Consider the following 27,588-nt stretch of genomic DNA (forward strand, 5'->3'; position numbering starts at 1 on the left):
GGAAACAGAAAAGGAAAGAAAATAGTTTTGACACGTTAGGCAACTGTCACATCAAGTTTACCAAGACTTTGATTTTAAACAGATAGCCTTTGACTAATAAGAACTGCATTTAGGGACAATATTTTATTTTCTTGGAAGTAAGAATAAATTACATAAGCTGTTACTAGACTTAAAGAGGCATGTTTTCATGTTTTCCTTTTCTTTATTGTTTTGATAAATCTTTAAGGAAATAATAGTAACAGAAACAACAATAAGTAACAGTAATAGTTGGCATCACTTAATTGAACTCTTATTCTGTACAGAACTCTTATTCTCTTCTAAATACATGATATGCCCTATCACAGGGAGGTATTTACTAATTATACTCCCATTTTCCCAACAAGGAAACCAAGTCACAGAAAGGCATATTAACGTGACCAAGGTCACACCATTAGTGAGAGGATGAGCCAGAATTCCAACTGAGGTAGTCAGGTTCCAGAGAAGCTGTATTACTTCTCACTATAGGAAATGTCTTTTTTGAAAGTTCTAAATTCACTATTGTGGGTCAATGACTATGTTAATTACACTGAAAGCTACGTAGCAGAAGGTAAGCTTTCTTTGCTTAATTTGCTTAAATAAATAATACTTTTAGAACTGTGGCAAGATAGACATTAAAATTATTTTGTGAGTAATTCATGTCAAGTAGGAAGTAGGAGCTAATTCTATCCTTTTAGAAAATAACCTGATTCTGTTTAACAGATATTGTAAGATACAATAGCTAATGCTTATAGAATGTTTACCCTGTGTCAAGCACTTGTTTCAGTAAGAGAAAAGTGAAACAATTTCTATTGTGTTACTGTTGTATCAAGCAAATGTAATCTTTCAGAGTCCATTATAAACAGCACATTCTGATCCATGTTTAAACTATGAAAAAAATCTTTTTGAAACATTCGAAAGGGAAAGGTTTTTTGGGTTATGGATGTTTGCAAGTCAAAATTGCAGTCAATGCTAGCAAAAGATAATTTATAGCTGGTGTTTCACTTATAATATTGTCTATCCTTTTTCCTGCCAAAATTCAGGTCATTCATAATAGCAAGTTATGCATTTTATGGGACATTAATCAGGCAATCAGCTGTTGCAGGATATTAAAAAAGGCCTTCCTAAAGAAGAAGAGTGAGTGGAAGATTTCTTAGGCAAACTGAATTATAGATACAGCAGTTCATTTGTTTCAGTTCAGATTTTTATCATACTCTTTTGTTGTGCGCCATACTTTATGTTTGTGCACATACATAGTTAAATGCCAAATCTGATTTCCTAAAATACAAGTCAATTATATATTTAAGTAACCATTTTCCTCTGAATTTAATTTGCAAATGGTTTTCAATAAAGTTAAAGGGATCTGTAGTTTCTTAGTGGTGTCCTTGTTCCTATGGTGAAGACTAACAATATAGCCTATTGGATTTAAAATTCATTTTGATTCTTCAAGTTAGTCTCTTATTTAACTTTTGACTTGTTAAAACTCTGTACATTCCTTAGCTTTTTGTTGTAACTTTAATACCTATACTCCCTTAAATCATAACAATATGATTTTTCTCATGTTTCATAGCTGTTCACAGCTGTCCAATGTTTATTACAGTTAGGGTGGATATACTACTAGCATCTAGGCAATGATTGAGGAGAGGAGATGTATGTCACTGTAGGCTGACCCTTAGTAAGAAAGATGTGTCATCTTCTCTTTTCCTCCTTTATTAAAAGCTGGAATGTTGGCTTAGTGGCTAGGTATCTTCGTCTAAACAGGTAATCCATACGAGGGATAGTACAGCACGACATAGGGGAAACCTGGGTCTTCAACACCATAAAATGTTGATGTTTCCCTTAAAAAAACTATTTAGATTATTACAGAAGGAAAAACATGAACTCTAATTTTGGAGTTCCTTGCTAAAGTCACCTATTATTTGTTATATCCAAGAGAAATATTGGTATAAACATATGTTAACATACTACAAAAACAAAACCAAAAAACAATCAACAATCCAAAATCTAAACGACATCCCCACTAGTAGATTAAAGATTAGGTAGGAAAAAGGACATAGATACTACTCAGACCCTTGTTAAATTATGATAAGAATGTTCCCTGGGATATTTTGAGAGACAAATCATGTGCAAATTGAGCTTGAAAATTTACTAGAACTGGATGGAAAAGGCAACAACACGAGAACAAATATTGTGTGATTGTGTTCATTGCTTCTGTAATCAATGTTCTGCCATAGATGCATTCACACTGGCTATAAAAATGATGCTCTATAGACGAATGGAAGCCAAGGTTGGCTCTCTGATCCTTTCCCCAACACCTTGTATTAAGATTTCTGGGTCAGGTATGGGAGCCAACCAATACTATGTCATGCAAATTATTTTCTTCTCAGCCTAGTACTTCAGATGACCTCAACGTGGTATGATGTGACTAAGTTTGGGCCAATGAAATATAAGCAGAATATTTGCAGAACAATTTACTTCAAAGAATATGAGGAGCTTTCCCTCTCTTTCCTTTCCTTTTTTTTTTTTTTTTTTTTTTTTTTTAACCTGCTGGCTGGATATCACCAAGCAACAGCATGTGGGAATGGCAAAACTAAAAAATGAATGGTAACTTGGTTTCAAAAATGGTTGGAGACTTGGTTTCTGACACCATCCAGCCCACCAGATCAGCCATATTGTTACGTGAGAGATAAAACTACTTTAAAATACTGTGTTTGGGGAGTCTCTTTTATAGCTTCTTCACCCATACCCAATTATTTATTTTACCAGATTAACAAATACTAAACTCTTAGGCAATGAATTCTAAAACCTTGTAAATAAAAAGTACATTTTATTAATTATAATTTTCCTATATTTGTCTAATAAGTTATATTTTCTTTTCCTTTCTTTTCGTTCTTTTCTTTTCTTTTCTTTTTTGAGACAGAGTCATGATCTGTCACCCAGGCTGGAGTGCAGTGGCGTGATCTTGGCTCACTGCAACCTCCACCTCTCAGGTTCAAGCAATTCTCCTACCTCAGCCTCCCAAGTAGCTGGGACTACAGGCACGTGCCACCACATCCGGCTAATTTTTTGTAATTTTAGTAGAGACTGGGTTTTACCATGTTAGCCAGGATGGTTGCAGTCTCCTGACCTCATCATGATCTGCCTGCCTCAGCCTCCCAAAATGCTGGGATTACAAGCATGAGCCACCAAGCCTGGCCTCTGTTAATGATTTCTATACTCCAATTTACCTTTTATTATTCTATCTACATATCTATCATAACCATGCTTACATAAATATATTTCTAGTGGTGACTGAATCACCATATTTGTGTCTTTTGTATGTGGGTTAAAATTTTTGCATGCCTTATGAGTCTATAAATAATTTTATATAGATATTTTATGATCCAGACATAGATATATATATATATAGTTTTTATTACTATTCCAAACCCAACCATATGAGAAAAATAGAATACATGGAAAAAAATAGAAATTGGATTTCTGCAGTGATATGGTTTGACTGTGTCCTCAATCCAAATCTCATCTTGAATTGTAGCTCCTGTAATTCCCAGGTGTCATGGAGGGATGCTGTGGGCGGTAACTGAATCATGGGGTTGGGTCTTTCCTGTGCTGTTCTCATGATAGTGAATAAGTGTTATGAAATCTGGTGGTTTCATAAAGGAGTGTTCTCCTACACAAGCTCTCTTGCCTGCCACCATGTAAGATGTGACTTTGCTCCTCAATTATCTTCTGTCATAATTGTAAGGCCTCCCTAGCTTTGTGGAACTTAGTCAATTAAACCCTTTTCCTCTGTAAATTACTCAGTCTCAGGATATGTCTTTATTAACAGCATGATAACAACCTAATATATGCAGAAACAAATTACGCAAAAGAAGGCAATTTCTCTCCTCTTGAAATTCAAAGTTCTGATGTAGTCCTAATAGGTCTCTGTGTATTCAATAATAAAATCCATGTTTTCTGCTTTTCCAGTACTAGTGTCTCCCACTAAATTTGGGGTTTGATTTTGGTTTTATGCTCCTTTTAACAGCTCTTGCAAAGGTGTACTTATTATGTAGCACTTAACTATCTCAGTTTAGGGAACAAGACACTTAGCAGAGATAAACAGGGTATGTGGGGCGAATGGTCTAAATATCCAGGTCGATAGTGTTATACATAATGGTCATTGAATGAATATTTTGCATGATTGTAAAACATTAAGTACTTGTCTCTTATCATCTAGCTCCCCCCTATAATATATCAGATGGTTTTCTAGAAATCATGTGTTTCATTTAATACAATGCAAATGTATTAGGGAGTTGAAAGAAAACAAATAGTAAATATATGCTAGGCTTGTTTTGTTTTGTCTTTTTTTTTTATTTTTCTCTTAAATAGTAAAACAAAATATGTGTTTAAAAATATATTATGAAAATCCTACTTAAAATTATGTATTAATATATTGTAAGCAAAAAAGACACTGAAACAGTACTGCAACTAAAAGTATAAAATATTAAATGTAATAAGTAAATTAATTCTCATGTTTATGCAATTAATATGTTCTGAATAGTCTTGCAAAATTTTAATGTTGGATTGTCAAAATAGTATTTTGCTATCACTATAGATTTTAGAAGTGCATAGTAAATCATTACATATTACCACTGAAACTATTTTACAGCTGAATTAGTCTAACTGAATGCTTAAGTCTTTACCTGGACCACAAATGTACAAGACATTGGTGTTGGAGGTAAATTGGTGAACAAAACAAAATTATTTCTTCATGGGACTTGTATTCTAGAAGTAGGTTGCAGTTGTTAAATATCTATGTCATCTTGGATGGGTGCTTTAAAGCAGGAAACAGAGTCACTGGGGTGAGAATGTGCTTCAAGTGGAGTAATCAAGGAAAGATTATCTGATGCGGTGACATTTGAATAGTGGCCATGAGGAAATAAGACAGCATATGGTACAGGATCTAAGGGGAGAATGTTGGAGCCAGACAGATGAGGAGGTGGAAGCACCTAAAACTAATTACCCTTATTGTGGAAAAGCCAAAAGGATGAGGCCAGCATGGGAGGTGTGGAGAGAGCAGGGGGTGGCAGTGATGGGAAATGAAATCAGAAAGGGAACCAGGTGGATAATTTTGCTCTGAATTAGGTATAACATTTTTGGAAGGTTTTTAACGAAGTAATTTATAACCTGCTGATAGGGATAGGGGGCAGAGAAGTTCTAGGCAAACAGGGACAGTTCCCTGACAAAGCCCCACACTCAAGCTAAAAAGTCTGAGACCACAGCCCAAAGTGAGAACTTCTATCCCTGTTTTCCTGCTCAAATGTTGCCTTTTCCTAACCCACCTATGGCCCCACCCCACCCTATGTTGTGCCTATAAAGACCACAGACTCAGCTGGCACAGGGCAGAAGCAATTGGACACTGGGGAATATGGCCGGATGATGGAGAGAAAAGGCTTGACCTCAGAGGGACAGCTTGATGATGTAACTTCGGAGAAAAGTCTGACCAGAGACGCTGGACTTTGGGGGAAGATTACCTACACCCCCTCCTCCTCCCCTTTTCAGCTCCCCTTCCTGCTGATATTCACTTTCCTTGGCAATAACACCCCCACATTCGCCATCCTTCAATTCGTTTTGTGCGACCTCATTTTTCCTGGATGCCAGACAAGAGCTGAAGAGTCATGGGTGTGGATGCAAAAGGCTGTCACACCGGCCCTTTTTCCTTGCTGGAAGAAGGCAGCCACTGAACGCGAAAAGGCAGAGACCCACTGAACACTTAAGCCATCTGCGGACGACAGAGCTAAAACAGCACTGTTACTCCCAGACAGAGCTAAAACAGCACTGTAACAGGCCCCCGGGGCTTTGGGAGTAACAGGCACCCCGCCCGATGCTGCTGCTTGGCAGAGTTTGCTCCTGCCTGCACCCACAAGCACTCACTCCGGCTCCTGCACCCACTCACCTGCACACTCCCTCCCACGATGGGTGGAACATAGCGGGTCCGAGTGAGTGGAGTTTGATCCCACTGGTGCAGAGGCAGCCAGCCTGTTCCAGCGCTCCTGCACACCAGTTCCCACCTCTTTCGCTCACACACTCCCTCCTGTTGGGAGTTGAGAGCAGCAGGTCCAGTAAGCAAGGCATCCCTGTTGTGAGTCCTGAGAAGGGATCAGGGAAACACTCTGTTTCACTACCTTATGTTTCAGAAGACCCACCCCTGCCTACGGTTCAAGTAGACTGTCAAATCCAGGAGCAAACAATGAGAGCATGTAGGGAGGTCCTGCAATAAACAAGATTGAGTGGAGTAAATCTGACTTCAGGGTTATAGCTATTGAGCTGACCAGACATAGTCGCATTCTGCATGTAATAAAATACATCGCCCAAGGAACCTGTTGAGATACACTCATTTCTAGACTTGTAGGACTCCAGGACGTTTCCTCAACCTCCCTTTATGGCATAATCTATTATGAAGTTTCCAAGTCCATGCATTCAAAGAAAGGAATAAAGAAATTTTCTTCCGATGCATTCTTCTTTGCATCTTGCAACCTAAACCTTTTCTAACACAAGGGAATATAAATATGTTTTGCGTACTGGCTCTTAAGCAGACGGAGTAGTCCACCATAGAAAGACCAAAACTCAAATGAATATCTCAAGGATTTTTCCTGTCACATTCTTTCCCTAATGAATAAATATATATATATGTGGAGATAGAAATAAATATGGCATAAATAAAAATATGCCCAGCCTATATTCATTCTCATCTTGCCCCAGCAAATGTGAAGATAGAAATGTTTCTTCTAGAAATTATATAAATGAAATATACAATAATATAAAATATATACTGTTATATAGTATATAGTATATACTATTATATTTAGTATAACATGTAATATAATGTATAGTTATATAGAGTATATGTATTTTATTATATATTATATAATATATGTTATAAAATTATATATACATTATATATGTACATGTATATTATATATTTATGTACATTATATATTATATATAAATGTACTTTGTTTTTTCTAGAAATCATATATAATATATAGTATATATATTACATACAGTATAGTATATGTTAAACTCTCTATATTATATATAATTATATGTAGTACATAAATATATTATCTATTATCCATTCATATAATATTGTGGGGAAAAGAAAGAGAGATCAGACTGTTACTGTGTCTATATAGAAAGAAGTAGACATAAGAGATTCCATTTTGTTCTGTATTTGAGATGCTGTTAATCTGTGACCCTACCCCCAACCTTGTCCTTGCAAGAGACATGTGCTGTGGTGACTCAAGGCTTAATGGATTTTGGGCTGTGCAGGGTGTGCTTTGTTAAACAAATGCCTGAAGGCAGCTTGCTGGTTAAAGGTCATCACCATTCTCTTAATCTCAAGTACCCAGGGACACGTACACGGCCAAAGGTCGCAGGGACCTCTGCCTAGGAAAGCTAGGTATTGTCAAAGGTTTCTCCCCATGTGACAGTATGAAATATGGCCTCGTGGGAAGAGAAGGACCTGATCGTCCCCCAGCCTGACACCCGTGAAGGGTCTGTGCGGAGGAGGACTAGTACAAGAAGAAAGAAGGCCTTTTGGCCGATGTTGGCAGTTGGGATAGAGAAAAGCATCTGTCTCCCGCCCGTCCCTGGGCAATGGAACATCTCGGTGTGAGACCCGATTGTATGCTTTGTTTACGGAGACAGGAGAAAACCGCCTTACGGCAAAAGGTGGGACTTGCTGAAACAACGCTGCTAAAAGGTTTATGGAGATGTTTGCATATGCATATCTAGGCACAGCATTTTCCTTTGAACTTATCCATGTCACAGAGATCTTTATCCATATGTCTTACTGCTAATTTTCTCCCTACAATGATCCTATTGTCCTGCCACTCCCTTATCTTTAAGATGGTAAAGATAATTATCAATAAATACTAATGGAACTCAGAGACCAGTCGGCGTGGGTCCTCTGTATGCTGAGCGCTGGTCCCCTGGGCCCACTTTTTCTTTCTCTATTCTTTGTCTCTGTGTCTCATTTCTTTTCTCGAGTCTCTCGTTCCACCTAACAAGAAACGCCCACAGGTGTGGAGGGGCAGGCCACCCCTTCATAACATATAACATACATAAGTAAATATAATAAATGTGTAATATAAAATATATATAATGTCTAGAAAAAACATTTATTTCTATCTTCATGTTGCTGGTATAAGATGAGAATGAATATAGGTTGAAAATATTTTTATATGACATATATGACAGTAGTCTCCAGAATGGGTTGTATGTACCCCTAGCAGTTTCGTATAGGATGCTTGATTGAGGTACAGAAAGCATATGATACAGCTTTTATTAACAGTTCAGTTTCCAACGTCTGGACTTTACACAGTATCCATAAACACCCAGAGGCAAACTGGGAAGGTTCTAAGGTTGGCAAAAACAATGGCAGGCCTTTGAGTTGCTTTCAGATGTACATCCCTGGTTTTGTAGAGGTTCAATTTGGAAGACAATGATCGTTGCTTTTAACTCCCTTTTAAATGGGGTTACAGCGTGAATGATATCAAGAAAATGACCCATTCGTTCAACTGCATTATCTTCAATTTCCTTTTTTATATCAGGTGATGGATTTTCAGTTTTTCTTTCTGAGTATAAAACTAAATTTTTAGATTGAGGAAATGGAGCTGAACTCAGAAGATGGTTTTATATTAGAGGTCCAGAGATTCAAAAAGTCTTCTGGTTTATAGGATTATAATTTTGTTTTAAATTTGATTTCTGCCTTTTAATCTTGTTAAAGGAGTCTCTGAGATTGGTTGCTATACTTAGTTTGTATCTTTTCATAGTTATCAATAAGATAGCTGTTTAAGACAAGAGCTTTTTGAGAAGTTTTCTTTTTAAATACTGCCAAATTATTTATTGCATAGGTGACTCAAGGCAAAAAACTTTCTTCCTAGAAAGTCTCAAAGATAACTTTCCAGGTGTGGAATACCACGGATGTAATTGATGTTTTTAAAATGACAGCAGAAGATGTCGCCTGAATTATCCCTCCAAAATTTACTCCCAGAGATAGGCTACGATAGCAAAAGATTTTTGCTGCCAAGGGCCATTAAGGATGATGTTTTTGAGTGGTGTCTCCTACCTCCTCATGAAATTGTGAACACATGAGTATGTGGACACACGGAGTTGCTGCCAGTCCCAGGCCCATCAACCTGAGACACCAGGCAGGCACTTGTGGGACTGGCTTTCCCAGCACTAACCAGGCAGCAAAGGTTGAGATGACAAAAGCACCTCATCCCCTCAAGAAGGAGGGGACTTCTTATTAAGACAAACTCCCCTGAGAATTTGGCATATTTGGAGCAAAGAGAGTGGGTCTTAATAATCTGTGTGTCTTGAATTCTCAGTCCTTTTAGACTGGCCATATCATGTAATCTGACAATAACCCGTCTTACTGGCAGGGACTAAGAGAAGGTGTTCTCACTTAGTCACAAAATCCAGGCTCTCAAGGCATACAACAGGGCAAGGAACTTCATCCACTATTGTTTCTCAGGGACTCATGGCACAGTTTGTCAAAACCAACACCTGTGTGATGTGAATCCAAAACTCACCAGTCCCTAGGCCCAACTTGAGCAATGTGCTTCTAAGGGTTTTAGGTCTGTGTTTTATAGTTCTCCTCTTTATGACAAATAACACAGAAAGAGACAGAAAAACAGAGACCATTTTCAGGAGGAGAAGCTTGAACAAATTGAAAAATTAAGTAGCACATAACAATTGCACTACAAAACTCATAAAATAGTTTTAGGTGTAAGTCTTCCAACATATGTGCAATGTCTATGTTATAAACTATAAAACAAAATATTTCATGTTTATTGATTAGCAGACATCATTACTATTAAGATGTCAATTCTCAATGTCATCTACAAAATCGCCACAACTACAAAACCAACCAAAAAAGTACTAGAAGGATATTTTTAGTGTTGGAGAAGCTGATTTTAAATTTCAGGTACAAATACAGATGAATTAGAATAGCCAACATATTTTGACAATAAATGAGAACAAAGTTAGATTTCTTATCTTTTCTGACTTCAAGACAAATCATTATCAGATTTCAAAACTACAGTAACCAAGACATGTAAATTTAAACCAAGACATATTTATGGACATGTAAATTTGTAGAAGAAAAGAGAGAGTCAAGCAATGGAAACGCTAAATATAGTCAGTGATTTTCAACAAATACACAAAAATAATTAAGTATAAAAAACAAAATACATCAATAAACTGTGCTGGAACTATTGGATAACCATTTATAAAAAGGGATATTTTTATTATAGAATATATGTTATATTTGACATATTGCATATGTTGTATGTATATGAATAGTTACATATTTATATAACTTTTATATAATTATATATAACTATATAAACAAATAACATATAATTACATAAAAGTTATTTAAATATATTATAAAAGTTATATAAATATACAACATATACAATAAGTCATATATAACATATCCTATAATAAATATATATTGATTATACATATTTGTATATATAGTTATATATTCATATGCAACTTATATACACACAAATGTTTTTATATTTGTATACATAAATATATATATTAATATATATACATATATATAACAGCTTTTTATACCCCATGTATACCCCATTTATACCTCACTTCCTATAAAAAACTTAAAACCAATTTTAGATCTAATGTAAGACAATATTTTTCAACTTAAAATCTTGTAGAATTAAGCATACAAGAAAGTCTTTGGGACCTTAACATAAGCAATGATTTCTTACACATGATACCAAAAACATATATTTTAAGATAAAATAATAGATAAATTGGTCTTTATAAAAATTTAAAACTTCTGCTATCTGAAATATAGTATTAAGAGAAAGGAGGGGGAAGTTACATTTTGGGAGGAAGTATTTGCAAATTATATAAAGGATCTGCATCCAGAATAAAAAACAAAAACTAAAAACTGCAAGCAATGTAAAAACAAACAACCCGTTTAAAAAATGGATAAAAATCTGGGCCTGGCACAGTGACTCACACCTGTTATCCCGGCACTTTGGGAGGCTGAGGCATGTGGATCACAAGGTCAGGAGTTTGAGACCAGTCTGGCCAACATAGTGAAACTCCATCTCTACTAAAAATACAAAAAAATAACTAGGGTTGGGAGCACATGCCTGTAGTCCCAGCTACTCAGAAGGCTGAGGCAAGAGGATCACTTGAACCTGGAAGACAGAGGTTGCAGTGAGCTGAGATCACGGCATTGCACTCCAGCCTGGGGGACAGTGTGAGACTCCGTCTCAAAAAAAAAAAAATCTGAACAAGTACTTCATCCGATAAGATACACAGATGACAAATAAGCACAAGAACAGATGTTCAACATCATTCGTCATAAGGTATCGCAAATGAAAAACTGGACAAATGTATCAAAAGACCCCTATTAAAACATCTAAACAAACAGACAACGTGAAGTGTTGATAAGAACACAAGTTAAGAAATTCTCATGCACTATTACTGAATATGCAAAATGTTACAGTTATTTTGGAAAGTAATTTGGGAGTCTTCTTAGAGCATCAAGCATACACTTGCGATATGACTCTGTAATCCCACCCTAGATACCTCTCCAAGTGAAACAAAATGCTAAGTTTACTGAGAAACCTATATAAGAATATTTATACCAGCTTTATTTTTAATATACCAAAACTGGAAGCAAAACAAATGTACCTCAACTGATAAATAAAAAGACAAACAAAAAAATGGTATTTGCTTACAACAGAATATTACTAAATGACAAAAATTATTGATATACACAACATCATAATGCATTTTAAATGTATTTTAAATGCATTATGCCACATGAAATAAGTGATACCCAAATCGTTTATAGCATGTGGCTTTATTTATATGGTCTCTGTAAAATTATTGGGGCCTGAAACAGTGAATGCTAGGTTAATGAAAAGGCTGGCTACAGCCACAAAGGACATTTAGAGAAATCTCTCCAATGATGGAATTGGTGTATATGTTAATTTTCGTGGCGATTATCTGACTGTACTCATTTGCCAAAACTCGTGAAACTGTAAACTAAAACTGGTGAAATTTATTGGATATAAATTATACCATAATAACACCACTGGAAAAATTCCTACATGATATAGTTACAATTGGTATATAAACAGTCATCTGTTAAAATTTTCCTTTCAGATGCACATCCTTCTTGCTGTAACATATTTCAATCTAGATCATTTTCCTTCCTTAGTATTTCCTGTAGAGTAAATCTTCTACGTGTTTCTTTTTGTTTTTCTTCTTGTCTTTGAGATGAGGTCTTACCCTGGTTGCCAGGCTGGAGTGCAGTGGTGCAATCATGGTTCACTGCAGCCTCAAACTCCCTGGTTCAGGTGATTCTCCTGCCTCAGCATCTCCAATAGTAGGATCACAAGTGTGCATCACCACACCTGGCTATTTTTAAAAATTATTTATAGAGATTAAGTCTCCCATTGTTGCCCAGGCTGGTCTTGTGCTCCTGACCTCGAATGATCCTCTTGCCTTGACCTTCCAAAGTGCTGGGATTATAGGCGTGAGCCACCACATTTTTCAAAAATGTCTCAAATTCACTTTTTTTTTTTTAAAAAAAGAAGATTTTTGCTGGTATAGAATTCTGGATTGATGTTTTCATTGATTTTTGTTGTTGTTTATTTTAACATATTCAGGATGTTATTCGATTATTTTCCTGTATCTATGACTTTACTATGAATGGGTCCAGGCAGGTAATGAGATATCTGAAAGCCAGATTCACTTTACATATAATCACTTGCTTCTGGTTAACTAAAATATAAGGCAAAATGAAGCTCAGCACAATACTGCAAGTTTGAGAACTGCTGAAAGGATATCTTCTTGGCAGAAGGATTTTGGACTTTTTTTTTCTCCTTTATTTCCTACAGCAAGTTTTGTATAAAACTGAGCATGGAAATTCCCAGTATGGTTGCATAAATTACATATCTGCAGATTGTTTTAATTTTTTAGGTGAATACCATTTACATGCAACATCCATGGTTTCTACTCAGGATTCAAACATCTGACACTTAGTATGACTCTACATTCACACCTTGCGCAGAGGATATAAAACTTTGTAGAAAGGGTATAAATTCTGATAAATGGAAACTATCTCCTAAAAGATAATAAATATAATCAATGTAATGTAACAAATATCTGCTGTATATAACCTAATACATTCTGAAGTGTAACATTAGCCTATTAAATTTGTGGTATTTCAGAGATATAAAATGACTCAGAGGCATATATCCTCATTTCATTGCACATTAATTTTATGTGTGATGGACTTGTGTTGGAAGCGATAGATGGCAGTATTGGTTCGTTATTACAGATAATTTATAATTATCTCATTTACCCATTATCCATCTAACCCTATTATTTTTCTATGGTTTTATAGGTAAGTGTGTGAAGATACTTTAAAAAATTAATTTAAAGACAGCTTTAATACAAAAAAACTTTAATAACCTTGATTTGTGTTTTCTCTCTGTAAAAAGCATTAACTGAGGAATGGCAAAAGTAGGGAACAAAATGCTGTATTTTTTTCTTTTATGTGTGGGTCAGAATGCTCCCAAAGTACGTTATAAATTACCACAGTGTGCTGGTATGGGATCATCCATCCTCTTCATCTTTAGTTCATTGAGAACATTTGTTCCTAGTAAGCTTTCCTGAGCACTTTCCATAATACCTCCTTAGCCTTTGAAATCACTTTGATTATAACATATTCTTTAATTCTGAAGCTAAATCAAATGCAATAAGAAATATGTATTTTCCCAAAATAGGTTTCCGGTTCTTCTGGAGAAAAACGAAATTAAATTTTAAGTGAACAATGAAAAACTGAATATTCTATAGACAAGAAAGAAAAGCATTAATTTTAAATAGTATCAGGAATATGACTAAGGGGCATGCATAAAAAATTATTGCCATGATAAGATAACGTTACAATGAATTAGTCATCTATTGCAGAAGAAAGAAACCAAAAAAGACAGTATATTTTGGGTAACCTAGTTAATATTCTTTACTAAATGTTTCTAATACTATAAAGGTAACTGCAATGACCTATGAAGCTTACCGTGAGATGATTGTTGGTGATTGTTTGATAGCTGAATAATGCATGTCACTGATTAATCTATTTAGTTCTGTTGTGTGAGTGTGCTAGATTTCAATGAGTGTGTTAGATTTCAAAACAAAATAAGATTTTAAAGTTGTACTTTATTTTCTTCTTTATAAAGAGATCAAATATCAATTCAAGTTAATAGCTAGACTAGGAAGGTAACAATTTAACATCATCAAATTGTCATGCAGGCTTTCAGCAACGAGAATACAATGTCATGGAACCACATTAAAGTGCTCCTTTCTTCACCTGCAAAATAATATTTCACACTTTTGTCTAGGACCATAAATAGCAACTGAGATGGGAGCAAGTTGAATTTGTTTGTAAAATTAACGAAATAATCAAGATACCGTTAGAATTCTTCCTTTCGAATTAACCAAATTTGAAAAGATAACTCAAAATTATTGGTATTAATTTTTCTCTTTGTATTTTGATACCCACTTTTTATCTTGTGCCGTTTCAATATCAAACAAGTGACAGCAAACCTTCCGTTGATTTAACCAATGCTAATGATTACTCTTTTTAAACTTTTTAATGTGTCTTCTTATTGTGAAAAAAGCTCTCTTTAAGATAATTAGGTAAAATTTCCAAATTGCAGTTATCGATTTAGAAAAATAACTCAGTGTAAATAAGTAAATTGCCTGAGATCAAATAGCAAATCACTGAAAGACGCTTCGAATGAAGAATTCTGATCATCTGCTCCTCGATCTTTCAGCTACCTCATGCACCTTCCAATTTGAAGTTTTCTTTTATAGATTCAAAGGCTTTTGAAAATACTTTAAATTAATTCTCAAAACCACAGATTGATGGTCTAAATGGAAATATTCCAGAATATTCTAGGTACAAAGTAACCATACTTAATGAGCATAAGAATTGTATTAATAATTTATTTGCACTCATAAACCTTTTGACATATTATATTGGAAAATGGACCATGACATGTTTATGATACAAAAAGGTAGCTAAAATTTTACCTGTAAAATTACAGAAGCTCACATGAAATTGAACCTTAAAATATATGGAACTCTTAATTATTTCATGACAGCAGGAAGAGATTTCTTTAAAGCAGTTATTTCACAATTAGAACTCAGACAACAAAAGCACAAACAACAATTAAAAAAAAGAAAATTTAGACTTCATGAAATTTGAAAACTGTTGTTCATTTAAAGAAATAAGAAAGTACAAAGAAAAGCTGTATTATGGAAAAAACTTTAGAAAAACTTATATCTGATAAGGTATTCGGCGTATATATAGAACTCATAACAACTCACAAAAAGTCCATTTAAAAAAAAGGCAAAGAATTTGAATAAGTGTCTCTCCAAAGAAGCTGTACAAATGACCAACAAGCACATAAAAAGATGTTCAGCATCATTAGACATTAGGGAAATGTAAATCAGAACTAAAATAAGGTGTCACTTCAATCCACTGAGATACCTATCAAAAAAAAAAAAAGTGACAAACAAAAAAAACCCTCAGAATAATAGTCTGAGGAGGATATGGAACAGTTGGACATCTTATGCATTGCTGATGGGAATGTAAAATGGTGCCACCCTTATTTGATAAAGTTGGTCCTCAAAAAGTTAAACACAGCTGGGAGCAGTGGCTTACACCTGTAATTACAACACTTTGGGAGTCCCAGGCAGAAGGATCACTTGAGCCCAGGAGTTAGAGACCAGCCTGGGCAACAAAGCAAGAGCCTCATCTCTACAAAACATAATCAAAAACAAAAATTAGTTGGCCATGGTGGCACATGCCTTTAGTCCCAGCTATTTGGAAGGCTGAAATGGGAGGATCACTTGAGCCCGGAAGTTTGAGGGTGCAGTGAGCTATGATTACACTGTAGAGCTTGCTCCAGCCTGGGTGACAAATCAAGACCTCCTCTCTAAAATCAAACAAAACGAAACAAAATGTTGAACACCGAATTACTAAATAACCCCCAAATTCCAAGCCTTCATATATATCCCCACAAAATTAAAATCAGGTATTCAAACAAATACCTCTACAGATATGTTTACAACAGCACAAAATGCAGATTGGTGGTTTAAAGGAGCTGGAGGAGGCGGGGAAGCAACTATTTCATGAATATGAAGGTTTATTTTGTAATGATGAAGATTTTTTGAAACCAGATAGAAGAGGTAGTTTTACAACAGAGCAAATGCCATTTAATTGTTTAATTTGATTGGTACTAAATGCCATTTAATTGTTCACTTGACGTGGTTAAATTTTATATTGTCAGTTTCACCTAAATAAAAAATTGCCAAGAAAATATGCATCTCACAATGTTTTTAGCCAGACTGTACCTTTAGCTAAATCTTTCCATGTAGATAGATAGACTAGATTCCAAAGGTTAAAACTGGCAAGGATGATGAAGACATATTTCAAGGTTACTCTCATTTGGTTTATAGCCTCATTAGCCAAAAAGCAATGCAAAGGAGGACATACAACTTAAAACACAACATGTGACTTTATCTGGATTTCTGTTGCCATTCTTATACAAACCTGCCCACATTTGAACAGAATTAGTTCAGACAGCGAAGAATACTCAATCAGAGAAGGAGCTGCTGCCTTAAGTTACATTAGACTTGTAGAAGACCATGTCAGCAATCAACAGCCCACCTTCTACCAGTTAAGAAGGTTCTTCGTATATCATAGTTGTATAATTCTTCACCTTATTTATTTATTTTTTTTTTACTAGGTCTTTGGTCCAATAGCAGTGGTAACTATAGAATTGTAAAAGTAGTAACCTAAATTATATTTCTATAAATTGTATCCACAACGTTTATTTGACCATGTTGTTGCTTGGAAGGCAAACAAAATAATGTATAGATGGCATCTCAAGTATAAAAAATAATAAAATCAACCATGGCTATCAGCGAACATTGGTACAACGTATGAGTGTAGCTCTACGTTGTGCAATCACACGTGTAGGTTGGTGTCAGCATGACCACGATCAAGCCATAGAACTCTTTCATTATCATAAATATCCCCCTTGTGCTATTCCTTTACAGTGCCGTTCACCATCTTCTCATAGTCCCTAACTCTATCTTTCAGCAACCACTAATTTGTTTTTTCTCTTCTATAATTTGGCCACTTTTTATTGTTATGTAAAAAGTTTCACATACTATGTGACCTTTTTAAGATTAGCTGTTTTCAGTCGGCCTGATGGCCTCAAGATTCATTCAAGCTGCCGATTGCATCAGCCATCTGTTACTATCTATTGCTAAATCATACTCTATTATCTGGATGTACCAAGTTTATTTAACCACTTGTCCATAAGGGAGCACTTTGGTTGTTTCCAGTTTGGGGATGTTATAAATAAAGGTGCTATAAATATTTGTGTAGAGATATTTGCATAGACACACATTTCCAGCTCCCTGGCTTAAATGGCTAGGAGTGCAATTGCTGGATCATATGATAAGCATATGTTTAGTTTTTTTTTTTACAAAATTTCCAAACCACTTTTTAAGCTACTTCTAAAAGTGGCTGTTCCATTTTACATTTCTACCAACAGTGTAGGAGAGATTCAGTTTCTTTGTATCCTCACCAACTTTTGGTACTGTCACTTCACATTTTTAAAATTTTTGCTGTTCTAATGGTTGTGTAGTAATATCACTTTGTAGTCTTAATTTGCATATCCCTAGTGGCTAGTGATGTTGGATATCTTTTGGTGTGCTTATTTATCATCAGAATGTGGTTTTCAGTGAATTGTCTCTATGTATCTTTTGACATTTTATAATTGGATTTTTTATTGTTGCATTTTGAGAGTTCTTTATGTATTCCAGATATAAGTCCTTTTTCAGATATGTGCTTTTATAATACTTTCTCTCTGTCTGTAGCTTGAGAAAGCTGTTTCATTCTGTCTACAAAATAATGCACACACAAAATAATTTTAATTTTGATGAAGTCAATTTATCTCTTTTTATTAATTGATCTTGTTCCTGGTGTTATATATAAAAACTTTTATAAACCGTAGATTGTAAAAGTTTTTCCCTATGTGATATCCTAAAAGTCTAATAGTAAATTTTTTCTCATTAAACTTTTTCAATGGGTCTCAAAATTCTGTGACAAATTTTTGGTCATGTTGTTTCCATTAAAAAGTACTGATTTTAAAAACTAATAATTTAAAACTGCCACACTCCAAAAAGAAAACCAAAGTGGTCCACAAAACATTCTCCTTTCCTTCTGAAAGTTTCACGATGCATTGTTATCATTAACCAGTCTTTTACTACTAAACTTAAATGGCCAGTTGAAACAGTTCTCAGGCCATTCTTCCACCACCGATTAAGACCAGGGTGGCAGTATTAGGCATAATATTCATTTATCCTTCTGAGCTTTCTGTGCAGACTTGGTGACCTTGCCAGCTCCAGCAGCCTTCTTGTCCAATGCTTTGATGACACCCACGGCAACTGTCTGTCTCATATCACGAACAGCAAAGTGACCTAGAGGTGGATAGTCTGAGAAGCTCTCAACACACATGCGCTCGCCAGGAACCATATCAACGATGGCAGCATCACCAGATATCAAGAATTTAGGGCCATCTTCCAGTTTTTTACCAGAACAGATATCAGTCTTTTCCTTCAGCTCAGCAAACTTGCATGCAATGTGAGCCATGTGGCAATCCAGTACAGGGGCATAGCCAGCGCTGATTTGACCTGGATGGTTCAGGATAATCATCAGAGCAGTGAAGCCAGCTGCTTCCATTGGTGGGTCGTTTTTGTTGTCACCAGCAACGTTGCGACGACGAGCATCCTTGACAGACACGTTCTTGACATTGAGGCCCACATTGTCCCTAGGAAGAGCTTCACTCAAAGCTTCATGGTGCATTTCAACAGATTTTACTTCAGTTGTAACATTGACCAGAGCAAAGGTGACCACCATACCAGGTTTGAGAACACCAGTCTCCACTTGGCCAACAGGAAAAGTACCAATATCACCAAGGGCTTGTCAGTTGGACAAGTTCGTGGTAGGATGCAGTCCAGAGCCTCAAGCAACATGGTTCCACTGGCATTGCCATCCTTACTGGTGACTTTCCATCCCTTGAACTGAAACTAGGCCTCATAAAACTTAGAAACTAGGCCTCACATAGAAAAAAGTTAACACCAGGTGGCTCTGGATAGGGTCCCACCCTGCCTTGATAGGGTCTCACCCTGATAGGATCCCACCCTGCCAATTCCGGGAAACAACCCCATGGGGTCCCACCCCGCCAATTTCAGGGGTCCCACCCTGCCTCGAAGTTCCCGGAATCAGCAACTCCAAGAAAAAAACCTCATAAGGTCCTGCTCTAACCAATTAGAACAAAACACCTTGCTCAGGCCATAGCTAGACCCAATTACCACGCGCCTAAAGCTTTGTTTGAATTTCGCGCCTTAAGCTGTGTTTGAACTTGTGTTTGCCTATATAAACAACCTGAAACAAGCACTCTGGGTCCCAGGGCCAACTTAGAGCTTGGGACCCTAGCGCGCTAGTAATAAATAACTCTCTGCTGTGAATCTTGTGTCGGTGGTCCTTCGCGGCGACCCCTGCCCAGGAGGGAATCGACAGTTCGGTTCCAACATTTGGTGCGTTGGCCGGGAAGTGGGGTCGTCCGAGGACCCCCGACCCATCCGGCGGAGACCCATCTGGCCCGGGCCACGGACTGCTGACTGAACGGACCTACCAGGTACTTTCGTTTTGTTCTGTCTGTCTTGCCGGCTAACTCTGAACTCTGGGGAGTACTCCTTCTGAATTAAGTGGGGAAGGGGGACAGACGTGTCCCGCACCTTCCCACTTGCACCCTGGGGGACGCCCTGGCGGTAGTCTGGGAGAAGGCTAACGACTCAGTTAGCCTCTTCAAATCTGTAGGCAGGCCGCCCCTGCCGTCTGAATATTTTGTGATCTTGTGGCGCCACTCTCTGGCCGCGCGGCTTCTCCTTACTTGTCTGGTCTTTGTTTTTGTTTCTTTTGTTTTGTCCTTGTTATCCGTGGACGAAATGGGACAGACGTTGACGACTCCTTTGTCTCTAACCCTGACTCACTTCCCTGACGTCCGGGCTCGAGCCCACCACCTCTCTGTAGAAGTCCGTAAGGGACGATGGAAAACATTCTGCTCGTCCGAATGGCCAACCCTCCATGGGGAATGGCCCCGGGACGGAACATTTAACCTCTCAATTATCTTGCAGGTTAAAGCAAAAGTGATGGATCCTGGGCCACTCGGACACCCGGACCAGGTGGCCTACATAATTATTTGGGAGGATCTGGTCCGAAATCCTCCCTCTTGGGTGAAACCCTTCCTCCATCCCCCTTCCCCATCCCAATCTACCCTCCTTGCCTTAGAAGCCCCAAAGAATCGAAATCCAGACCCGCCTAAGCCAGTCCTCCCAGATGAACCCCAGAGGGATCTCCTCCTTCTTGACCCCCTGCCTCCTCCACCTCAGAACCCCCTTCTGGGACCTCCACCTTACGCTTCACCCTTGCCCCCTGTCTTGTCCCCAGCTCTTTCCTCTACCACCTCGGCCCCTACCCTTTCTCCAACTTCTCCCTCGGCCCCTCCCTCCACCCCGTCTCCTTCTCCAGCCCCGCCCAAACTCACTCCTCGGACGCCGCCGCCGACACCTCCTCGTCTCCGCTTGCGGCGGACTGAGGACCCAGAGGGCCCTTCTACTTGGCAATCCTCCCTTTTTCCCCTCCGTACTGTCAATCGCACGGTCCAGTACTGGCCCTTCTCTGCCTCTGACCTCTACAACTGGAAAACCCATAACCCTTCCTTTTCCCAAGACCCCCAGGCCCTAACCTCGTTAATAGAATCCATTCTCCTCACTCACCAGCCCACTTGGGATGATTGCCAGCAACTTTTGCAGGTCCTCCTAACCACTGAAGAAAGGCAGCGAGTCCTCCTGGAGGCCCGGAAAAATGTGCCAGGACCAGGAGGCCTCCCAACCCAACTTCCCAATGAAATAGACGAGGGATTTCCCCTCACCCGCCCAGACTGGGACTATGAAACGGCACCAGGTAGGGAGAGTCTCCGAATCTATCGCCAGGCTCTGTTGGCGGGTCTCAAAGGGGCAGGAAAGCGCCCCACAAATTTGGCCAAGGTAAGGACCATAACTCAGAAAAGGGATGAAAGCCCGGCAGCTTTCATGGAAAGGCTTCTGGAAGGATTCCGAATGTATACTCCATTCGATCCAGAGGCCCTAGAACATAAGGCTACCGTAGCTATGGCATTCATAGACCAAGCTGCATTAGATATAAAAGGAAAACTCCAAAGGCTAGATGGAATCCAAACCTATGGATTACAGGAATTGGTTAGGGAGGCAGAAAAAGTATATAATAAGAGAAAAACCCCTGAGGAAAGGGAAGCCAGGTTAGCAAAGGAACAGATGGAGCGAGAGGATCGTAGGGACCGAGTGAGAAATAAGCATTTAACAAAAATCCTGGCGGCAGTTGTAAAAGAGAAAGGACCAGGGAGAGAGGGAGAAAAGCGAAGGCGGCCAAAAGTGGAAAAAGACCAGTGTGCCTACTGCAAAGAACGGGGACATTGGATTAAAGATTGCCCCAAGCGTCCTAAAGACCAAAAGAAACCTGCCGCTGTCCTCACCCTAGGTGAAGATAGCGAATAGGGGTGTCAAGGCTCTGGAGCCCCCCCCGAGCCCCGGCTAACTCTCTCTGTAGGGGGGCAACCCACCACCTTCTTGGTGGACACAGGCGCCCAACATTCAGTTTTGACAAGGGCAGACGGGCCCCTGTCTTCCCGCACATCCTGGGTCCAGGGGGCAACAGGGGGAAAATTGCACAAGTGGACTAACCACCGGACAGTTAATCTTGGACAAGGAATGGTGACACATTCCTTCTTGGTGGTACCTGAATGCCCCTACCCCCTCCTAGGGCGAGATCTTCTGACCAAGCTCGGAGCCCAAATCCATTTCTCCGAGACAGGGGCCCAGGTATTAAATCGGGACGGTCAGCCCATCCAAATCTTAACTGTGTCTTTGCAAGATGAGCATCGGCTTTTCGACGCTCCGGTTATCACTAGCCTCCCTGATATTTGGTTGCAAGATTTTCCCCAAGCTTGGGCGGAAACGGGAGGACTCGGGCTAGCTAAGTATCAAGCCCCAATCATAATTGATCTAAAGCCCACGGCGGTGCCCGTGTCTATCAAGCAATATCCCATGAGCCGAGAGGCTCATATAGGAATTCGGCAGCACATCAACAAATTTCTAGAACTCGGAGTGTTGCGACCTTGTCACTCGCCCTGGAACACTCCTCTTTTGCCAGTAAAAAAGCCTGGTACTCAGGATTACAGGCCTGTCCAAGACTTGAGAGAAATCAACAAAAGAACCATAGACATCCATCCCACGGTCCCTAATCCTTACAACTTACTCAGCACCTTAAAACCAGGCTATGACTGGTATACAGTATTAGATTTAAAAGATGCTTTCTTCTGTTTACCTCTGGCCCCCCAAAGCCAAGAACTCTTTGCCTTTGAGTGGAAGGATCCTGAGAAAGGAATTTCAGGCCAATTGACCTGGACCCGGCTTCCCCAAGGATTCAAGAACTCTCCCACTCTCTTCGATGAGGCTCTTCATCGAGACCTGACTGACTTCCGGACCCAAAATCCAGACGTGACTCTACTCCAGTATGTGGATGACCTCCTCTTGGCTGCTCCTACAAAGGAAATCTGTATACAAGGTACCAGGCATCTACTCCAGGCACTGGGTGAAAAAGGATACCGGGCATCCGCCAAGAAGGCACAGCTCTGTCAGACCAAGGTAACATATCTGGGGTATATCCTGAGTGAAGGGAAAAGGTGGCTCACCCCTGGGCGCATAGAGACAGTGGCTCGCCTTCCACCACCACGAAATCCCAGGGAGGTACGTGAATTCTTGGGAACTGCTGGGTTCTGTCGCTTGTGGATACCCGGTTTTGCTGAACTGGCCGCCCCCCTTTATGCACTCACCAAGGAGAGCACCCCTTTCACCTGGCAGACAGAGCATCAATTGGCTTTTGAGGCACTAAAACAAGCACTCTTGTCTGCCCCGGCCCTTGGGTTACCGGACACCTCAAAGCCCTTTACCCTCTTCCTGGACGAGAGGCAAGGAATTGCCAAAGGGGTCTTGACCCAAAAATTAGGGCCTTGGAAAAGACCGGTAGCATACCTGTCTAAGAAGCTAGACCCTGTAGCGGCTGGCTGGCCCCCGTGTCTCCGTATCATGGCAGCCACCGCTATGCTGGTCAAGGACTCTGCTAAGTTAACCCTTGGGCAGCGACTGACTATTATTACCCCACATGCTCTAGAGGCCATAGTGCGGCAGCCCCCGGACCGGTGGATAACCAACGCACGCCTAACCCACTACCAGGCCCTCCTACTGGACACGGACCGCGTCCAGTTTGGCCCTCCGGTCACCCTAAACCCTGCTACGCTGCTGCCGGTACCGGAAGACCAACCAAGCCCACACGATTGTCGGCAAGTACTGGCTGAGACCCATGGAACACGGGAAGACCTTAAAGACCAAGAACTCCCAGACGCGGATCACACCTGGTACACAGACGGCAGCAGTTACCTTGACTCAGGTACCCGGAGGGCGGGAGCGGCGGTAGTAGATGGCCACAACACCATTTGGGCACAATCACTACCTCCTGGCACGTCTGCACAGAAGGCTAAGTTAATAGCACTAACCAAGGCCCTAGAGCTGTCCAAGGGAAAGAAAGCTAACATTTATACTGATAGCCGGTATGCCTTTGCAACGGCTCATACTCATGGAAGTATCTATAAAAGAAGAGGTCTCCTAACCTCAGAAGGAAAGGAAATCAAGAACAAAGCTGAAATAATTGCCTTATTGAAAGCCCTTTTTCTTCCTCAAGAAGTGGCTATAATTCACTGCCCCGGGCATCAGAAAGGACAGGATCCAGTCGCAGTAGGAAACAGACAGGCTGACCAAGTAGCCAGGCAAGCCGCCATGGCGGAAGTACTGACCCTAGCCACAGAACCTGACGAAACCAGCCACATAACTATTGAACATACTTATACCCCAGAAGACCAGGAAGAAGCAAAGGCCATAGGGGCTATAAAAAACAAAGACACTAAAAACTGAAAAAAAGGAGGGAAAATAGTCCTTCCCCAAAAGAAGGCCCTGGCAATGATCCAGCAGATGCATGCCTGGACACACTTGAGTAATCGAAAGCTAAGATTACTGATTGAAAAAACTGACTTTCTAATCCCAAAGGCAAGTACCCTCGTAGAACAAGTGACATCTGCCTGTAAGGTCTGTCAGCAGGTAAACGCTGGGGCTACCCGAGTGTCAGAAGGAAAACGAACTCGTGGTAACCGCCCAGGAGTCTATTGGGAAATAGACTTCACTGAAGTAAAACCTCACTATGCTGGATATAAGTACTTACTAGTGTTTGTAGATACCTTTTCAGGATGGGTAGAAGCCTACCCCACCCGGCAAGAAACGGCACACATAGTAGCCAAGAAAATTTTGGAAGAAATCTTTCCTAGATTCGGACTTCCCAAGGTAATTGGGTCAGATAACGGGCCGGCCTTCGTTTCTCAGGTAAGTCAGGGGCTCGCCAGGATATTGGGAATTAATTGGAAATTACATTGTGCCTATAGACCCCAGAGCTCAGGGCAGGTAGAAAAAATAAATAAAACAATAAAAGAAACCCTTACTAAATTGACCTTAGAGACTGGTTTAAAAGATTGGAGACGCCTCCTATCCTTAGCTCTGTTAAGGGCCCGGAATACACCTAACCGTTTTGGGCTCACTCCATATGAAATCCTCTACGGAGGAACCCCCCCTTTGTCAACCTTGCTTAATTCCTTCTCCCCCTCCGATCCTAAGACTGACCTGCAGGCCCGGCTAAAAGGACTCCAAGCAGTACAGGCCCAAATCTGGGCCCCCTTGGCAGAACTGTACCAACCAGGACATCCACAGACCAGTCACCCCTTCCAGGTGGGAGACTCTGTCTACGTTAGACGGCATCGCACTCAAGGACTAGAGCCTCGGTGGAAAGGACCCTACATTGTTCTCCTGACCACACCCACAGCCATAAAGGTGGACGGAATCTCCACTTGGATCCACGCATCCCACGCCAAGGCTGCTCCAGGGACGCCCGGACCAACACCACCTGAGACATGAAAACTCCGACGCTCCGAAGACCCGCTCAAGATAAGACTCTCTCGTATCTAGCCCCTTGCTTGTTACTAGCCCTCCTTCCCTGCGTCGCTGGCAGTAATAACCCCCACCGGCCATATAACCTGACCTGGCAGGTGATTGATTTTAGTACTCATAAAGTCTTAGATAAAACCTCAAAAATTGCTCCTATGGGGACTTGGTTCCCTGACCTCTATTTCAACCTAGACAAAATAGCAAAGATAGATGACATGGAAGGGGAAGAATGGAAAAAACAGGCTAGAAGGGTGTCCGTAAGCCGGAACGGGTTCTATGCCTGTCCCGGATTCAGGACAGAAAAAATGAAAAAAACTTGTGGAGAAATAGATGCCCTGTTTTGCGCTAGTTGGTCCTGTATAACTACTAATGATGAAAAATGGAAATGGGCCACGAAACCCTGGTACATAACCATGTCCTTTGTCCAGCACTGCACCAGAACCCGATATTCAAAAACTTGCAATCTGGTCCGCATCAAGTTTGAAGATGCAGCAAAATCTGATAACCGTTGGATATCCGGGTTAATATGGGGCCTATATTTATACCAAAAGCCACTGTATGGAATCCCTATCCAAATCAAATTAATAGTCAACCCTATCACAGCCCCTGTCGCAGTAGGACCAAACCAAGTTTTATCAGAAACAAGGAAGCCCCTGGTTCCTGCACCAAGAGAGCCCCAACCAAGAGCTCCTAAAAGCACTTCCCCGCCTCTAATCTCCACCTCCTCTAAATACACACCTTCAGCCCAAACCGTCACCCGCGGGCCCCTTAACCTGGGAATAGGTGACAGGCTCCTAAATCTCATAAAGGGCTCCTACTTCGCTTTAAACCAGACAAAGCCAGAATTTACATCCTCTTGCTGGCTATGTCTGGCAACAGGCCCCCCTTACTATGAAGGCATTGCCTCCACTAATAATTTCACTAACTCCGCCAATCCTACTGGATGCGCATGGGAACAACAAAGAAAACTAACCCTGGCTGAAGTTTCTGGGTCAGGAACCTGCATAGGCCAGGTGCCCCCTAGTCATCAGCATCTTTGTAATATAACCTTGACAGTACCCAGCTCCAATCACTATCTGGTCCCCTCCGAGACGGACTGGTGGGCTTGCAACACTGGGCTCACCCCCTGTATATCCACAGCCGTTTTTAACAGTGGCACCCACTATTGCGTGTTGGTACAAGTTGTTCCCCGAGTATACTATCACTCTGGAGACTCCTTTGATCTCCGATATGAGCAAAAAACTCATACTAGACCAAAGAGAGAACCTATCTCCCTCACCCTCGCCGTAATGTTAGGAATTGGGGTAGCGGCTGGAGTTGGGACCGGGACAGCAGCCCTAGTGCATGGTAACCATCATCTGCAACAACTTAGAGTAGCCATAGATGAAGACCTTAGAGCCATAGAACAATCTATCACAAAACTTAAAGAGTCCTTGACTTCTCTGTCTGAAGTTGTATTACAAAACCGACGAGGACTAGAAATTGTCTTTCTGAAAGAGGGTGGGCTCTGTGCAGCCCTGAAAGAGCAATGTTGTTTTTATGCAGATCATTCAGGAGTAGTTAAAGATTCTATGGCAAAACTGAGAGAAAGATTAGACAAAAAAAAAAAAGAGAAAAAATCTCAACAAAATTGGTTTAAAAATTGGTACAACCAATCCCCTTGGCTTAGCACCCTAATCTCCACCATCTTAGGACCCCTCATCCTGCTTATGCTCATCCTGACTTTCGGGCCATGCATACTCAACCGCTTACTCACCCTTATTAAAAATAGATTAAACATAGTACATGCTATGGTTCTGACCCAACAATACCAGACCCTCAGGACTGAAAAAGAGGCTCAAGATTGAGCCTCTGACACAAAAAGAGGAGGGAATGAAACTAGGCCTCATAAAACTTAGAAACTAGGCCTCACATAGAAAAAAGTTAACACCAGGTGGCTCTGGATAGGGTCCCACCCTGCCTCGATAGGGTCCCACCCTGATAGGATCCCACCCTGCCAATTCCGGGAAACAACCCCATGGGGTCCCACCCCGCCAATTCCAGGGGTCCCACCCTGCCTCGAAGTTCCCGGAATCAGCAACTCCAAGAAAAAAACCTCATAAGGTCCTGCTCTAACCAATTAGAACAAAACACCTTGCTCAGGCCATAGCTAGACCCAATTACCACGCGCCTAAAGCTTTGTTTGAATTTCGCGCCTTAAGCTGTGTTTGAACTTGTGTTTGCCTATATAAACAACCTGAAACAAGCACTCTGGGTCCCAGGGCC

The 27,588-nt window shown here is 40.1% G+C and overlaps 1 protein-coding gene and 1 pseudogene across 1 annotated transcript; one reads left to right on the forward strand and one right to left on the reverse strand.

The window, feature by feature from the left end:
* Window positions 1-18,483: 18,483 nt before the first annotated feature.
* Window positions 18,484-19,368, reverse strand: LOC144340175 (putative elongation factor 1-alpha-like 3 pseudogene; annotated as a pseudogene).
* A 352-nt stretch (window positions 19,369-19,720) lies between these two features.
* Window positions 19,721-23,563, forward strand: LOC144340176 (uncharacterized). The gene is made up of 4 exons (XM_077998153.1): window positions 19,721-19,838; window positions 20,338-21,249; window positions 22,732-23,477; window positions 23,512-23,563. Exons 2-4 carry the CDS (start codon window positions 20,353-20,355, stop codon window positions 23,561-23,563), a joined length of 1,695 nt encoding a protein of 564 aa, XP_077854279.1. The 5' UTR covers window positions 19,721-19,838; window positions 20,338-20,352.
* Window positions 23,564-27,588: the final 4,025 nt, after the last annotated feature.

The sequence above is a fragment of the Macaca mulatta genome, chromosome 3, assembly GCF_049350105.2.
Source record: "Macaca mulatta isolate MMU2019108-1 chromosome 3, T2T-MMU8v2.0, whole genome shotgun sequence".
Lineage (NCBI taxonomy): Eukaryota > Metazoa > Chordata > Mammalia > Primates > Cercopithecidae > Macaca > Macaca mulatta.

Excerpts from the sequence above, each read along its gene's own strand:
- LOC144340176 (XM_077998153.1), top strand. The coding sequence starts at position 20,353 with ATGGATCCTGGGCCACTCGGACACCCGGACCAGGTGGCCTACATAATT. Across the intron at positions 21,250-22,731 it reads GCCCCACAAATTTGGCCAAG|GCTCTTCATCGAGACCTGAC; the intron begins GTAAGGACCATA and ends CTCTTCGATGAG. Across the intron at positions 23,478-23,511 it reads GTGCGGCAGCCCCCGGACCG|GCCCTCCTACTGGACACGGA; the intron begins GTGGATAACCAA and ends ACCCACTACCAG.